This window comes from Rhinolophus ferrumequinum, chromosome 25 (genome assembly GCF_004115265.2).
Source record: "Rhinolophus ferrumequinum isolate MPI-CBG mRhiFer1 chromosome 25, mRhiFer1_v1.p, whole genome shotgun sequence".
NCBI classification, from domain to species: Eukaryota; Metazoa; Chordata; class Mammalia; order Chiroptera; family Rhinolophidae; genus Rhinolophus; species Rhinolophus ferrumequinum.
Window position 1 is genome coordinate 14739233 of NC_046308.1, and position 17416 is coordinate 14756648.

At 47.4% G+C, this 17416-nt stretch overlaps 2 protein-coding genes across 4 annotated transcripts in view; one reads left to right on the top strand and one right to left on the bottom strand.

Annotated features, from left to right (window-relative positions):
- Positions 1–2942: 2942 nt before the first annotated feature.
- On the bottom strand, positions 2943–10746 carry ISCU (iron-sulfur cluster assembly enzyme). The gene is made up of 5 exons (XM_033097561.1): positions 10543–10746; positions 8842–8955; positions 7822–7932; positions 5939–6017; positions 2943–3472 (listed from the first exon to the last, which is right to left on the bottom strand). The coding sequence occupies exons 1-5, from the start codon at positions 10654–10656 to the stop codon at positions 3390–3392; spliced, it is 501 nt and encodes a 166-aa protein (XP_032953452.1). The 5' UTR covers positions 10657–10746; the 3' UTR covers positions 2943–3389.
- Positions 10747–11734: 988 nt separating this feature from the next.
- SART3 (spliceosome associated factor 3, U4/U6 recycling protein) overlaps positions 11735–17416 on the top strand; it is a 30478-nt gene continuing 24796 nt past the window's right edge. For 2 of the 3 annotated variants that reach the window (XR_004422077.1, XM_033097558.1), the window contains exon 1: positions 11735–12450. Coding sequence is in view for 2 of the 3 variants with exons in the window: in XM_033097558.1 (XP_032953449.1) it covers positions 12139–12450 (312 nt within the window). In the remaining variant the exon portion in view is untranslated. The remainder of the gene's footprint in view (positions 12451–17416) is intronic. The other variant, XM_033097560.1, reaches the window with a different exon arrangement.

Consider the following 17416-nt stretch of genomic DNA (forward strand, 5'->3'; position numbering starts at 1 on the left):
ACCATAGCATACCAAGTCGGTGCATAGCTTCCCAAGGGGAGGACTTCGAAGGTGTCCATAGTGATATTCAGCAATGAGGTATGTAGCACTTTTTCTGGGATGAGTTCATGAACTTAATTATCAGACATGCTACCATTTGGAAAAAGGAAAAAGGACAGTCTATGTAAACATATGTATACTTGGATATGCCTAGAAAATCTCTGGAAGGACATGTGAGAAACAAGTATCAGAGATTGCCTGCGAGGAAGGAGATTGGGGAATGAGTAGGGGTGGCAAGGAAACTTATATATCACACTGTTCCCTTTTAGGCTGTTTGACTTTTTTCTTAATAGTGTGTTACCTGTTTAAAATTGAAAAAAAAAATTACATTAAACAAAGAAGACTCAGTCTCTGGGTAATGACATACAAAGATAGGAAAACAGCATAGTACAATGCTGTCCATGATATGTACGTGATTAGGGAAGAACAGGGGACTGTGGAATTTGAGGGGGTACCTGGCTTAGCCTGGGGGAATCAGGGAAGGCTTCCTGGAGGAAGTGATGCCTGACAGGAGGCCCCCAGGCTGAGTGGAGGATAAGGGAAGGTGCCTGGCGAGGGCATTCCTGGCAGGAGAAACAGCATGAGCAAAGGCCTACAGTTAAGGTTCAGTGTGGCTGGACCAAAGCGACCGATGTGGTAGGAGGTTTAGAATTTGTCGGAAGGGCAACGGCAAGTCATAAATGGGTTTTAAGAAGAGAAGGGACAGGGTAATACTTTGGTTTAGAACGGTCCCTCTGGCAGCCACGTGGGACATGGATCCCAGCAGTGAGGCTGGCGGCGGGGAGACTGATGGGAGGCCAGGAGATGATGGGGCCTAGACCAAGGCAGACTGGGCAGGGGGAGGGGAGTGGAGAGGAAGGGACTCGAGAGCTCTTTGGAGACAGGGAATGACACCTTCTCACAAGACAGTGAGCAGCCACTGAGATAACTTTAGCAAACTGCTTTGCAAAGCACTTCATGGTGGTTTCCACCCATGGGTGCACATTGGAGGCTCCCGGGGAGATTTTCAAAAACACCAGTGCCCCAGCCCCACCCCTAGGGCATCGGATCTAATTGGACGTCAGGATGAAATGGGGTCCCTGATGTCTCTGATGCACGGCCCGCGTGAGGACCGTGCTGCGCCAAATGAATGAATCAGGGCTCCTTCTGTGTTGGCTGCGATTCATGCGGATGCTCAGCAAACAGATGAGACTCTGATGTGAGGTTAGCATCCGTGGGATGTTCCGCCTGGAGGAAACGAGGTGGGAGAAGCCCGGGCCTCACGCAGCCCCAGTGCGCGGGCTTGAGAGTCAGTTGACCGCTTGAGCCACGTTCCTCATTTGAAAAAAACCTCAGTGGGCTGTTATGAGAACTCACAGGATTACAGATGGAAGGGCCTGGCACAGGGCATGGCGCTTGATGGACTGCCGTAACTCCTATGTCGAGATCGCCATGGCAGAGTTTACTTGGTGATGCCGAGACCTCCTTGGAGACCCTATAAACCCTGGACTTGAGCTCATTGAAGGGTACACAGTGCCCTCGTGTGGTTAAAACTAGACTTGTCTGGGAAAAGGAGTGTCTTTCATGTAAATTCAAAACAACCAAAAACCCAATTCATTTCTTTTAGCTGCACAACCACCTATTTTGAGGTTTGGGCTGTTCTGGTAATATTGTTCTGGCTTTAGATGTGTAGATAGAACTCAGCTTCAACTTTCAGAGGATGTTGACAAGTACAAAACCATCTCATTTTTTAAAAAAATCACAAAGAGTGATGGGGAATTGCAGTGTTACCACAGCTGATAAAGAAGGGAGAGAGACCAGCACACCCTAGAGGCCCGGTGAATTAGATAGAACGTGCCACCCGGCACAATTTGACATGGTTCCGTCCGGGGGCTCTAATTGGAGATGAGAAAGGCCTTGTGGTTTCTTGCCTGCAGAGGGAATGGCCTTTGAAGTTCTGTGCTCTTCTCCAGAACCCAGAGGATTTTTAAATACACACACACACACATATACAGAATTTTTCTTTTCTTTTCTTTTTTTTAACAAAGGAGGTATGGTTAAGAGGCAGCCAGCCTATGCCCAAACAAAAACCATCATCAAAAAAAGACAAACACGTCTTACTTTGGGAGAGTTGAAAGAGATCTGAAACGTAACTGTTATTTCAGTATTATGTTTTCACTAGAAACGTGGGCCTCCTTTGGTGGGATTTTAGCTGGTGCATGACTGTGGGTACCTCAGAAAGGTACACCCTGCCCTCTACCCTGGTGGGGGAGAGAAGATGAGGACACATGCTCCTTTCGGAGCACACTGGGCAGTGAAGTCTACGTACAGAGGTGGACAGTGATTAGAAGGGCTGATACTCGTGTCTGAGCCAGGGATGGGTATTTCTGACATTAGCCCACCATCCACAGACAGCTCAGGATGAACTGTGTAAAGGTCACAGCTGTGCATGATAGAGAAGGGGCCCAAAGAAGCTTCTGCCTATGGCTTGGCTCATCCGCCACCACACAGGTTGGAATCACCTGCCCAGACCTAACGCTGACCCCTGGGCCTAGAAATCTGTATTTTAAACTCATCCCCCAGGTGCTCTTTACCTTTGGCCCACAGCTTTAGGGTATTATCTAAGTCAGCATTCGTCAGGTTTTAGGATTTCACAGACCAGTGGAATCACAAAAGAATTTTCGTTCTCACGAAGAGTTGTCCGTCTGTTATTCTGCAAAGAGAAACGAAAAGTGATGGCCATCAACTTTCACCTTCACTCATGTCACGAAACATGACATGCACGTGGCTTTGTGAAAATCTCCGTAGTGTTTACTGCCCGGTTTGCTCAGGAAGGTGCATGTGTCCCCCTGGTCCAGCAGGGGGGAACAGCAAGGGGCTTTGGGCAGCACTTTGGGGTGAGTGAGGGATCCAAGAGACAAGGCTTAGCAGAGAAAAACATTGTCTTGCGTTCTTTTATTTACTGTATATATGCAGGTATGTTTTATATACAATGCTTGGTTCTAGCAAAGAATCTTACAAAGGCATGCTATTGGTAACCTTCCCCAAAACAGATTCAGGTAAAATAGATCTTTGTGCCCTTCACAGACTACCAAAACTTGGGACTTCATTACCGATTTCAGTTTGAGGCCATACACACAATTCAGAATATACATAACTGGGTTAAGGGGATAAAAGCGGGCTGAAAGAAACCACAGGATGCACAACAATGACACTGTGTATCTTGCTTGCATTAGGGCCACAATGTGAACAGCAAACGTGAGAGTCGCATAGCTCTTTCGCTGTAGTGTGAGGGGCTTCGGAAATCTACGGTGACTGCACGGCGGGTGGGCAAGCAGCCGATGTGCCCAGCTGGAAGCTTCGCCAAGGGCTCACTTCTCCGCCTCTCCCTTCTTAGGTTCTTGTTTCAGTTTGTAATCAGCCAGGGCAGCCTTGATCGCATCTTCAGCCAGCACTGCAAGGCAGGGGAGGAAAGACAGCCTAAGTTTCTAGACTCAGAAATAATCTTAGGAATGGAGTCTTTAAGAGCTGGAGGGCAGCGGTGCTGGGCCAGGCTTAACAGTCACCCAGCCAGGGCGCTGGGGTGAGCAGCAAGCCTGGACACCAGCCAGCCATTTCCTGAGCCAGATTCTTCCTGTGCTGGCTTTGGACACAGAGTGGGGTTAAATACCTGGGACTCTACTTCCTTAGCCTCTTGGAATCTACTTTCTTTCCTGTAAAACTGGACAAGCGTGCTTTTCTTGCTGGGATTGTATGAGGACTTACATAATGTGTCTGACACATAGTAGGGACACGTTTGTTAACTCTCATCTGCTCACATGAAAGTCTGGAGTAAATGTATGAGGTGTGATCAAACAGTAAGGTGGATATTTAAATAAAAAAACTTACTAAAGCCACATTGCCATTAATCCTCCTCAAAATACCCCCCCTTGCTTCGAACACACTTACCCCATCGTTCTTGCCACTTTCTGAAGCAGTTCTGGAAGTCCTCTTTCGTGAGTGTCTTTAGTTGTGCTATCGCGGCTGCTTCGATGTCCTGCATCGATTCAAAACGTTTACCTTTCATGGTCATTTTGACTTTGGGGAAGAGCCAGAAGTCGCACGGTGCCAGATCCAGTGAATAAGGTGGATGAAGACACACTGTAATGTTTTTATTTGACAGAGATTGCTGAATACCAGAAGTGATATGTAACACAGAGCATTGTCATGATGGATGATTTATGGCACACTTTAAAACACACCTTCTCTCAACCATAGTTCACAGCCAACTGACTGCACCAAAGACATTGAAGCTTGTCACCCACTGTTACTAAGGTTCGATGTGCCACTTCCCGTACTGAAGATCCCTGCCATTCTGCTGCATAGCACGTGGCAGCAGCATTCATCATATTTTGTGATCACAACGGAAAGGCTCCATGTCACACACCACTTCTGGCATACCAATTTCTGTCAAATAAAAACATCATGGTATGTCCTATCTACCTGAGTCACCGGGTTTGGCACCGTGTGACTTCTGGCTCTTCCCCAAAGTCAAAATGACCATGAAAGGTAAATGTGTTGAATAGATTCAGGACATCGAGGCAGCCATGACGGTGCAACTCACTCACGAAAGAGGACTTCAGAACTGATTCAGAAAGTGGCAAGAACGATGGGATAAGTGTGTTCGAAGTGAGGGGGGTTAATGGCAATATGCCTTTTACTGTAATACAGTTTTTTAAAAGTAAACATTCACCGTGTTGTCTGATCACACCTCGTGGCGGATGTCGATTAAGCTGCTGACGTAACGTGGGCCATGTCATTTGTTGAGGGGATGGTGTCTGCCACATCACCCTCTAAGAATCCCAAGTTTGAAAATTTACTTTGGAGTCGGTATTAAAAAGGAGGCTATGGGGGAAAATAAAAACGGAGAGAGCTGGAATGACCGCAGAAAGCAAGCACACAGCAGAGAGCCTCAGCTCAAGGTCGTAGTACCCAGAGGCCGAGTGAAACGGCTGGCGTTTTTCTGAAGCTTTGTGAAAATGTTTACAAGCTATGGCCTTTATTCATGGGTACGTGAAATTCCAGTGCTAGTACAAAGCACTCGGGTCCTAGCAGACTTCTTGAGGATTGCGTTAGCGCGTCCCTGTCGCAGCACGCCCTTCTCCTGTGAGTCTTACCTTGGCAAGAGGCCTGGCTCTCAGCTGATTTTTAACTACTTTGGTCAGTAAATCTCCACCGATATGTTAAGCCTGCTGTTTGTCACTCCCTCCTTTCCCAAGAAAGTTGAGAGAAGATAGAAATAGCTTTAGATTTAAGACAGACTGATCTGGAAAGCCAAGTATCAGTCTTACGGCATCTGGGCTTTCTCCTCCGACAGTGCAGAGGGGAAGACTGCATGGCTGGGCTTAGTCATTCCACATACACAGATGCGACCCCAACAGCAACAGCATGTGGACAGCAAGTGATGAAATAACAGAAACACACCACGAATCAGGTGATGGCGAAATCTGAATTTTCTCCTCTGCTGCTCTTAACTTTACTACCATGGGGTGAGAACAGCAGATTCTGGAATCAAAGATTGGGGCTTAGATCCTGGCTCTCCCACTTAGAAGCCATCTGACTGGGGTGCTTTAATACGAACCCCAGTTTCCCCATCTGTAAAGGAGAGGTAATGACACCTTCTGTAGCCTGGAGAGCGTTTCTGAGGTTTGGAAATGATGCCAGGAAGTGCTCAGCACGACGTCTGGCGCACTCCACCTCCTGCAGGACTTGCCTGGAGCTGGCCGCGAGACCACAGGGCTTGAGCCCTCTGACGGTTATAAGGCAGACTCCGTGACCACAAGGGACACATCACTACTCTGTCACAAATGCACGCTGACGCCATTACAAACTTCTCCCCAACTGTCCAGGCTCGCTGGCATTCTGGAGAGCAGAGACTTACTGGAGCAGTGCAGTTTCACAGGGGGAAGGCAGAGTTCCTTGGCGATGTCTGTGTTTTTGATGGTCAAGGCTTCCTCTACCTGAGAGGCACATGGGAGAGAGAAGCAGTGTTAGTGGTGCTCTTTCTGGAGGGACAGCAATACCAAGGGAAGGTCAAAGAGGCTCTCAGGACAGGCTTTCTGTTACTAACCCCACGCAAAGGACCGAGCACCTTCTGAGGAACCCCACTTGCATGTCAAGGCTGCAGCCTGGATTCTCAGGCACGAAGTATACACACCTGCATTGCTTGGCTGGGGTAAACAAGGCTGGTGAAGACACGTCTATAAGCTGGGAGGACCTGGGAGAAGTCTCTTAGGGGTCTGCTTTTATTTTTGTTGAAAGCAGTGATTTCCTATGCTGGTTTTATGACTATCAGCTTCTCCGATGTCCTTATAGCAAATGTTCAGAATAAGTCCTGTCCACTAGAAGTGCTGAATGGCACCAGGAGCGGTGTCAGACAGGCTGGTGGCACTCAGGCACTCCAGCAGTGGCACAGATAGGTCTTGGGATGAGAGCTCTCTTTAGGCTCATCCTCTGCTGAAAGGAGACTCGTTCCTCCAGACTGAAAATGATGCCGGAGGTTTGGCCAAGAGCCCGAAGTCCTAACATGAGGCAGGCAGTTCCTTGTCCACGTGGAACCGGGTCCCACTGCCTGAAGGAAAGCCAAATTTCCCTATCTGTCCCCCAATTTCCCAATTCCTCTTACTCCACTGAATTATGATTTAAGTTCTGTTCCTTGAAACTCAGATGGGAGGATCTCAAGGTCAAAGAAAAGACTTTCTTCCCCCATTTTCTGATCACAACCCATAGTCCCCTAAGTATTGAGACCTAGGAGCACAGGTGCTTTGTCTCTTCATTTCCTCTTTCCCTGAGGCCAGTTCTTGACAAATCTGTCAGAGCCAGCTCCTGCCAGAACTGTGGTCAGGTCTCTGCTTCCTTGGCCCGGAGAAGCTTGCCAGCCAGCAGGCCCCAGGCCACAGGAAGCAGGTGGCATGTGGAGTACGGCTTTGCTGTATAGCTGTCCAGCTCCTCAAGCATGTATCGCCATGACTCTACTCCCCTGGGGCCACAAAGATGAGTACCGTGCAGTTTGGCTTTTCTAAGAGGTTTTAATGACGACTAGATTTTAGAAAGTCCAGCTCGTCACTGGGCTTAGGACCTTCTACTTCTGCAGCTGCTGGGGAAAAAAGCTTCGCCAGATAAAAAAGATGGAAAAGATGTTCCCCCTATCTTCTCACCACTCTCAGAGGGCCTGTGACCAGCCATCTGGATCATTATTTTGATGTGTTTGTTCGCTTTTCCCCTACCCTCACTGTGTTTTCAATTCTTCAATCGCTCTTTTTGCACAGGCCAGTTTATTAGTTCATGAATCCTTATAAGCTACCTGCAATCCTTCCTGAAACATGATGGAAATAAACAAGAAGAACTACTCTCAACGCCTCCTGACCTGACTGAGACTCCTAAGAAATTATAACAACGTGAGCAACCTTGGAGAAAACCAAGGTTTTCCTTTCAGCTTTATTTTGTTAGATGGAGAGGTGAGGACCTTTTCTTCTTTTTAATTAAAAACAAAACCACCAAACCCCCTAAACAATTAAAAATGCTCAACAACAACATAAACAAAACTCTCAAACTAAAAAACATTTAACAAAATTATCCACAATTCCCAAGGTGGAGAAAAATGTAATCAAGATCTGGGTAGGAGAAAGTTAAACATTTTTAGAATATTTAGCAAAAAAATCACAGTTCCCTTTTTTCCCCCCACTCACTAGACACTTCCCTTAACTGAGAGCCAGGTTTGTGGAGAATGTGATTTAATTCTGTCAGATTTGCAAGCAAGCTTACCGTCTTCCCTTTCACCCATTCAGTGGCTAAGGAGCTGGAGGCAATTGCAGAACCACAACCAAATGTTTTAAACCTGGCATCCACGATCTTCCCCTTTTCATCCACTTGAATCTAGAAAAGACAGGTGTTAGGCCACCCTGTAGAACTCGGAACTCATGGAGGGTCTCTAAGGCTGTCCCCAGGAGCTCTGGTCTTGCTTTCCACACTTAAGTTTTGGCATTAATTACTGAGTTTGCTTTGTTTCGAAGAATTCAGTGATGAAAAGTTAAACGTAGAAACAATTATACAGAATTATATAGGCCTAGCTGGTAAAGATCAGCTGAAGAATAGGCCCTCTCACCCCGTTTTGGTTTTTTTGTTTTTTTGTTTCCAACCCTAGCCTGATTTTTGGCTATGAAGTTCTACTCGTGGCTGCTGGGTCAATTTGCCTCTTAAAATACAGGGAGGGTCTGCATTAAAGGTCTCTGGTTAATGCTTTTTTTCTTGAGAGCCCAGCTGCATTATTTAGTGGTTCCCTCCTGCCTTGTTTCTGTTTTCTACAATACACATAAAGACTTTGGCAAACGGCCCACCCACCATGATGAAGCAGATTGTGGATATAGGTACTGTTTACCCAGAGTGCCAGTCACTCCCTTCCTGTTGTCTCCAATTTGGGGGAGGTTTGATTTATTGCATTTCTTATCTCATTGGGGATTGCTAACTGAACGGTTGTGGTTTTCCTTTGGTCAGTAAAATTCACAAAACTTTTTACTTAACTGAATTTGGAATTTAAGCTGATTCAGTGAGTAGAAAAGTGAAATTAGTTCATGATATCAGAAAGGGTCAGCATAGTATACTAACAGGAGAACTATGATTCGGGATCCTGCTCTAATTATTTATAATACTGACTCATCCCATCTCACAGGAATCAAAATGCTGACCAGATGAAATGGTGTGTGCGCAAATGCTTGCAAACTATGAAGCACTGTATAAACACTGGGATTATCAATTATTAACATTAAAAATGAAAACCAGCTCTACCTGCAATTTCATTACATCACCACATGCTGGAGCCCCCACTAATCCAGTTCCAACATTTTTAGATGTCTTGTCAAGAGACCCCACGTTTCTAGGATTTTCATAATGATCAACAACCTGAAATGAGAGGGTTAAGAGAAATCATGATCACTTTTTTGGCGCTGATTTGACTTGATGGAAAGGAAGCTCCATGAAGTCAGCAACCTGAACTTGGCAGGTGATCATTGAATGCCAAATTTCACCTGGGTAGGTGAAATGTCAGTGAGAACCATTTGTGATCCAGGGATTTGAGAAAAATCAGCAAAATCACGCCCTAGTTCCATAGGGTTTTTAACCACATATACTTACTTGACCTTTACCCACCAAAGTCGCCAGATTTGGGCTCAAATATTTTTATTGTTTCCAAATAAAATCCATTCTCAGTGGACAATGATTACTATTAAAACAGTCTAAAAATAACTATGGCCCGTAAATTGAAGGTTTACCCAGAAGCCTCAATAAGGCTGTCAGAGGGGAACAATGCTATGGAACGTGTCCATTTCTGTATGACGATAAAAAATCAGTTCCATCACCGTTTCAGGGTCCTGAAATCGCCCCGGTGCGGCAGCGCACCCTGGTGGCTGGAAGGGCTGCCGGCCCGAATTCAGTCAGAATGTACCGTCAACAAGACACACCCCTGGGTGGGGGAGGAGCAAGGTCCTTGGCACTGTGCTGAAGCCAGACAGAATCAAGATCTATTCAAACTGGCATACCGAAGTCTTTAATAACCTTGAGATTTGTTTACCAGTTACCCGTACGTATACCGATCCTCCAGTCCCCTCCCTCCACCAAGCCAACCGCAGATGTTGGCTCCAAGCCCAAGGACCTGCAAGATAATATCCCATCCGGACTTTTTGCCCCATGTGGATTTACTGCATTCTTTAGTTAGTCGTCTCGAGTGCAAGAGTCTCACGTCTAAAGGACTTTCCGCCCCCGGAAGGCCGGGGCTGCAAAGTACGCACCTATCTCAACTCCCTCCCCCAAAACAAAACGAAAATAAAAACATTATGATTGTTGGTCACGTGTCTGACTCCACTTGGAGGCTACGAACTCCTACAAGAGTAACAACAGCGGCACCGTAAATGGTCTCCGTGTGCTAGGCACCACGCAGACGACTCCCAAGCATTATTTCGTATAGGGGGATGCTAACATAGCTATTTTACAAATGGGGAAACAAGATCAGCGGAGAGCAGTGACTTGCCCAAGGTCGCTTGGCCAGGGCGGTGGCCTGGCTGAAGCCAGAACCCGCCGGGTGTGGGGGAGAGGGTGTGGGTTGTGTGTGCGCGTGTGTCAGGCTGGCAGGTCCTAACAGGACCCTCGTTCCTGGGCTGTCGGCATGTTTAAAGGCTGGGATGAGGGACATCGCAGCCAGCGGCGCCGCCCACGGGCAGTTATTTGTTTTCCTGCGCAGTTAATGTCACTGCGCAGCGAGGGAAAGTTAGTTGAAGCAGAGTCGTGCGAGAGGGCGGGTCCTCCATCCCGGGCCAGGCGCCGTCACTACCCCGGCCCATAATGGGGGCTCCCGGGGCAGCGCAGAATCCCACGGCCACTCCTCCCCAGGCTGGACCTCCGTCGGGCGCCGGCACCCTTGGGTTCTTTCTGTGGTCCTCGCACTCCCACCCCCAGATCGGTGCGGAGTCCGCGCACCCCCTCGCCCGCCCCTACCTTCTTGTGATAGAGCCGGGCCGGAGCTGACAGCTCCCGGGTCGGCAGTCGGGGGCTCCGGAGCAATAGAGCTGACGCCGCCCGCCTCAGACGGCCTGCTCCAGCCGCCGCCATCTTGCGGGCTTGAGCCTGCGCAGGTCAAACGCGAAACTAAGGGGAGAGGCGCTCGGGTGAGTCGGCTCCCCGCTATGAGCGCGCGCGCCCTTACGTCACCGCAACTTCGCGCCTGCGCCCTCCCTCTCCGTGCACGTGTCAGCGCTTTGGCCCCGCCTTGGCCACGCCCTTTGGGGGCGGGCGGGGCTCGGAGCGGGAAGGTCTGAAGTCGTAGGAGGAATTGTTCTCCGTGCAGCGTTGGGATTTAAGAGAGCTTGGGCTGTAGTGCGGCACCCAAGTTTGCGTTTATAGAGCCCGCTGCCTGAATGCGGCGCATAGTATCAACCAGTCCACCTTTCTTACCCCTGATTTGCAGCTAAGGACGTTGAGGTTCAGAGCGGTTTAGCAACTTGTCCAAGGTTGCTCAGAGAGATTCATTTGGGATTCGAATTCGGACAATGGCGAGTTAGAATCCCGGTGCCGCTTCTTCCTGGTTGTGTGACCCTAGGCAAATGACATCAGCTCTTTTAGCCTGTATCTTCTCTTTTTACTACGTAATTCAAGGACAATTCTTTCATGAATAAATATGTGTTGAGTAGCTATCATGTGTCAAGACGCTATATAGTAGGCTTTGGGGATCCAACGGAAAGAAAAAGACATACTTCCTGCCTCATTAAGCTTGCTAATGAAGGAGAAAGACAATAAATAAACACGCCAGTACTCCCCTACCTCAAAAATGGGAATCTTAATTGAGAAGGAAACGAACACCATGTCCTGATTTTTAAAAAACGTATGTATCTATGTTTATGCCTGTATCTACTTCTATATAAACAGTAAACTCCCAACTTATTTGACAATACCTGGCAATTGAGAGTTTCTAATTAAATGCTTCGTAATGCAATTTATTAATATCGGTTTGCAGAATATGATCTTATAAAAAGAGAAAACGCAGACGTGTATTTAACGCCCACTAGGCACCAGGCAGTAAGTAACACGATGGGGAGGAATCTCTTTGGGACATGGGTTTTTCTCAAGAATGGGGCAATTGATCCCTGAGGGCTTGGAGTTTACTCTGCGTTTCAGTATCAGTTGATGAGAGACTTGAACCACGCTCCAGGTCAGAGAGTAGGCAGTAAGCATTTATTCCCAGAATCATTTTTTGACCTTCTCAAGATGGCGCCAACCCCTTCCCCACAGTCATCACGCTCACTCAATGACTTCCTCTAATGGCCTCCACTTCCTGTCCAAAGTCCCAACTTCTGTCCGAAGTTGCGGCGGAACACATGCCGTGTTAATGAGTTGTTTTTCTTACGAGAACTTTTACAGATATATAAAATAACATGAATTGAGTGCATTTAGAGATTTCCCCACCATCCGAGGCTCACATTGTCCCTTTAGGTAGGACGAGAGCTAGGTTTTGATCAGGCGCGCGCCGCGGGCAGCTTCTACTCCAGCGGGTCTTCGGCGGCCGAGTGAAAACCCGGGAGTGACTGGAAGCGCAAGATGGCGACGGCTGCCGCAACATCGGCTACAGAACCGGAGACGGAGCCCAAGGCGGGGCCCAAGGCTGAGGGTGAAGAGGATGAGATTAAGGCGGCTAAGACGAGAAGGAAGGTGTTATCGCGGGCTGTGGCCGCTGCGACGTACAAGACCACGGGGCCAGGGAGGGAGCAGCAGGAGGAAGGCGTGAGTGAGAGCGATGGAGATGAGTACGCCATGGCTTCTTCAGCGGAGAGCTCCCCCGGCGAGTACGAGTGGGAGTACGACGAAGAGGAGGAGAAGAACCAGCTGGAGATCGAGAGGCTGGAGGAACAGGTGCGCTCGGGGGTGGGCAGCGGGCTCCTTCCCTCCGGTTCCCAGGCCCCGGCCCGCCTCCCCGGTTCTGAGCGGTAAGAAAGCCGCTAGGGCCGCAAACCCGCTATTAGTCACCATAGCTACCGTCGTTTGGGCGCTTACTGCTGGCCTGCTGCTTTGCAAGCGTTAGCGCATTGAACCCTCGCAACGACCCAGGGAGGAAGCAGTGCATTCCCCGTTTTACTGGAGGAAACTGTGGCTCCTCGTGGAGGGGGAATGCTCTTGCTCAAGATTCCACTTCCCGCCAGTGGCGAGTCGGGCTTTGAACTTTGAACCCACTCCACAGCTCCCACCCCTAACCACTCTGTTCAACTGTGTCCGGCAGTAGGAATGAGATTCCATTTGTAGGAGTTATTTTCCTGTAGGAATGGTGACGTTGGTGAAGTACGGGGTGGTAGGAAGTAGATTGACCTTGGGGGTGATAATGGAAATGGAAAGGTTCGATTTCAGCACTGGAGGCTGAGGATGCTTGGTCGGATTTCTTAATTTCCGTGAGTCTCGGCGTCCTTATCTGCAAATTGGGAGCAACAATTTCTGCATCATATAATTGTCGTATCAGTAACCCTATAGAGCCAGGTGCCTGGCACCTTTTAGTAACATTATCTCTAATTTGTAACTCCTGTATAATCCAGAGTCCCAGCAGGACATGGGACATTATCCACGTTCCTATTAGGATAATTTGAGAAAAGGTTGATACAGAGACTGTAGTGTTTATAAAGATGTGGGCAGGGAAATCAGGAGTGAAGGTTTAGTACGCCAGGGCTCGGTGTCCCTTTTGGTAGAGGTGAGGGGAATGGCTGGTTTCCCGAATTATTGTGTGGAGAGGACACCTGAGAGGAGCTGAGGAGTCCTTTGGTCAAGGAATGCAGCCCCAGTTTTCCTCAGCGATTGGGGTGCAGGAAGAAATACCCTGCGCTACCTGTCTTCCTCTCTCCAAACATCTGCTAGTGGCTTCTGCTGGGCAAACGCAGCTGGGAGGAAGAGAGCCAGCCGCCCCATCTATGTGGTCCACACAGCGGGGCACAGGACAGGGAGGAGAGGGTGGAGGGGTTTGGAGGGGCAAGCGGATCGAGCACATTTTCATGTTACAGGCGAGGAAGCAGGCGAGGAACAAATGATGAGATGGCTTGTTCAAAGTCGCTCATAAAAGGGCGGTTTTGAACTTTTCAAGGTTGTGGACCAAATGCTATACTGGATACGAAATCGCTTAGTGATGTGAAGTTGTTAACCTCGCTGAGTGTGAGATTCCTTGTAATGTCCTCTCCAGCAGTACCATTTTTGTTAAGTTGTGGAAGCGCAACATCCTCCATTTAGTACAGTTCGTCCCACTCATCATGACGTGTAAATGGCAAAGGAGCCAGTTGGGATAGGCAGGCGGTTACCATGCTTTTTATAAACGAGTACGCCGACATTCATTCAGTCTTTTATTCATTCAGCAAACGCAGTGTAATATGGGGTGCCAGGCTGTGTCCCTGTCCTGATGGAAATCTCTTTTTCAGACTTCGGGCCTTGGGCCTTTCAGGGAACCGTTAGCTCACTTGGATCTTACCATTCCATGAGGTAGGGGGAATGGGATTATCTGTCTTAGTGACAGGGGAAGTTTGGAAGCAGAGAGATGAAGTCCTTGCTGGAAGGTACCCAGTTTTCTAGAGAGGAGGCTGGCTCGGAGCAGAGGTCTCCTGGGTACTGGTGTTTTGCAGTTGGCCCCCCGCGTCGGGCCACTGAGGTTGGCATGGAGCTCAGAGGTAACCACACAGGATGGGATCTGGCAAGGGATGGTGAATTGAAGAGCCTCTGGCTTTATCCTCTTTGTCCTGGGGTCTACAAATTGACCCAATTTTTCCAAACCTCTCTCCCACTGCATCCTAACCCCACAGCTTCTAGTTCCTGCTGTAACTATTACGGTGGAGCATAATGATGAATAACTTCCAGATAGGCCTGTGAAAAACTCCGCTGCCACGTTTGCCAATTCCAGTTCTCATTGCTGAGTGTATTTTATGGAGGCTCACAAGGAAGTGCCAGTGGTACCTGCCCTTGTAACAAAAGCCGAGATTTCCCATTATTTGTGTTGGTGTTCTGAAACAGGTTATTTCAGCTCTCTGAGCCTGTGGTGTCCCAGCGGGCAAAACCATGTTGCCGTATTTCCTCCCTCACGTGTCTGTAAAGTTCCTCGCAGCGTTTGACACATGGTAGGTGCTGTGCCAAGGCCTGCTCCATTCTCCTTTCCTGTGATTGCAGCAGTGCGTTCTTTCACCATGCCTCTATTATGTCTCCACCCCCATTCCAGGGCCAGGGTGTGTGCTGTCAGGGACTTAGGAAATCAGTTAGCAGTCACCTTGTGCACTGGCTCGGCTGCCTCTGTCTAAAGCATCCTCTGAGGTTAATGATCGGAGACCAGAAAAGACCGGCGTGTATACCCCTTTGTCAGTGCTGATTGAACTTTGTGGAAATGCCTCTTCTAAATGCATCTCATTATGCATTTAATACACACACTTGCAGACCACCTCCCCACATAGAGAATCTTCATTATTTGCGCCTACAAGTCAGAAGTTTAGACCAAAAATCATCTTAGAGCCAGTTCCTCTACTTCAGTGACTTTTACACCTTTTTCTTCTGACCTACACATGGTACTCACGTGAGGGGCACTTGCGTACACATTCTTCACACTAACTAGTGAGGACTCTCTCTCCCCTCTTCATTCTCAGAAAACGCAGTCAGACCCAGGTGAATTACGAGTGGTGGGGTGACAGGGAGAACCTAGAATGTGCTTTATTGAGGAAAGTACTTCTTCCACAAACTTTCTAAACTATTGTTACTTGTGTGACACACTTGACAGTCAGTTTTGAAAGATCAGTATGTTGTGACAACCCACTTGAGAGCCAAAGATTTCCTCCAGCGCCTGCCTGGTACAAGGGGGGAAACCAAGAACCAGTGGAGGAGGTTAGAACTTGTGTCTTGACTGAGTCCAGTCCTTTTTTAACCCATCACGTAATCATGGGATGGGTTCAGCTTGTCAGGTTTTATAAATCACGAGCAGGAGAACATTGCTGGAAGTTTTAAGATTTTTAAAAGAATTCATAGGTCATGCTCTTATCTGTTCCCGATTCTTCTTTATCTTTCTGTATGTGAATTGAGACATACAAACACTGTTCATATCTGTGAATTATAAAGTGTGGTAGTCAAAGGGATACCACTTACGCCACCACTTGTCTTAAGAGTTAGAACTTCTTCTGTGCCATTTCATGCACCTGTAGGCTTCTCCCCTATTCCATTGTCCTGTCTTTACCCTCCTCCTTTGTCCTTCCTAAAACCTAGGTAACTACTTTCTTGAATTTCCTGTGCTTCCTTCTGTTTGAAAACATGTATAGTTTTATCACCAAAGTATGTATCTGTAAGCAATGTATTGTCCACTTTTGTTTGTTTTTGAGCTTTTTAAACAGCGTATCAGGCTATCCATAATCTTCTGGGACTGCTTTCCACCCAGCAGTGGGTTTCTGAGATTCATTCATGTTACTTGTGGCTGCAGTTCATTCATTTTGACTACTGTATATTTAGTGTACCACCGTGTGAGCTATCCCACAGTTTATCAGTTCTTATGACATTTGAATTGCTACCGTTTTTTGTTTCCCCCCCCATTACAAACAAAATACAGGTGCATTGTTACTGTTGAACTGTGCTACTATTGAACATACGGGGGTGCCAAAAAAATGTATACAAGTGGACACTTTGGTCAGCGTTGCTCAAGCAATAGTTTGCCATAATCAGAAGTATCTGGACGCTGATGGGAACCACTTTGAGCACCTCTTGTCATTGCAAAAGTCAAATGTGACTTGTAGTCATCTTTTGTTATCGGTATATATTGAGTATTACAATTTTAACAGTTTTCCTTTCTTAAAATGTGTATACAATTTTTTGGCACCCTCTGTATAGAAGAGCATCTCTAAGTCAGTGTTTTTCAGATAGGGATCACGATCAGGGGTCATGAATTCATTTTAGTGGATACAAGCAGTGCCACCTCTGTCATCTATATATTTGTCTGCTTAGGTTTGTTTCTAAGCACTTCAGTTGGTCAGTTTGTCTATTCTGTGTCAATTTCCTGGTCTAACTCTATTGCAGAGACTTGCCATCTGGTAAGACAAATCTTCCTTTGTGTATTTTAATGCAATAGCCACTGTCTAGATTATTAAGAGTACCTTGTTAAATGGCAGATGTTGATTGGAAGAAGTATAGGTGATCTGCTCTCTTTGGAGAGGGAAATATTTATTGCTGAAATGTTGTGGCAGATGGAAGAGTAGATACTAGTCTAGTCTCCACGTCGACTTATGGTAACCCCATACCCCAGCTTGTGTGAAAGCTTTTTTAAGAAATTAAACTTTTCCTTTTGAGATAAGGGTGCATTTCCCTGCAGTTCCTGTGTACCCTTTACTCAGTTTCCCCCAATAATAATCTTTTGTAAAACTATAGTATCATGACCCAGAGTGACATGGATACGGTCACCACACAGATGGGTCCCCTCACAAGAATCCCCTCCCTTCGCCCTTTAATGGCTACACTTCCTGACCTCAGGCAGCCAGTCCGTTCTCCACTTCTGGGATTTTGTCATTTCCAGAATGTTGCCTACATGGATTCGTACAGTTTGTAACCTTTTGGGATTCGTTTTTTTCACTCAGTATAATTTCTCTCATGATCCATCTGCATTGTGTGTATATTAGTTCATCCCCTTTCAATGGCTGAGTAGTGTTCCATGGTGTGGGTGTGCCATGGTTAATCATTCACCCAGTGAAGGACTTCTGGTTGTTTCCAGTTCGGCTATGGGGAATAAGGCTGTTACGAATATTCACTTGGGGTGTTTGTGTGAACATAGGTTTTATTTCTCTGGGAAAATGCCCTTGTTGGGTGATAAGGCAGTTGTATGTTGAATTTTACA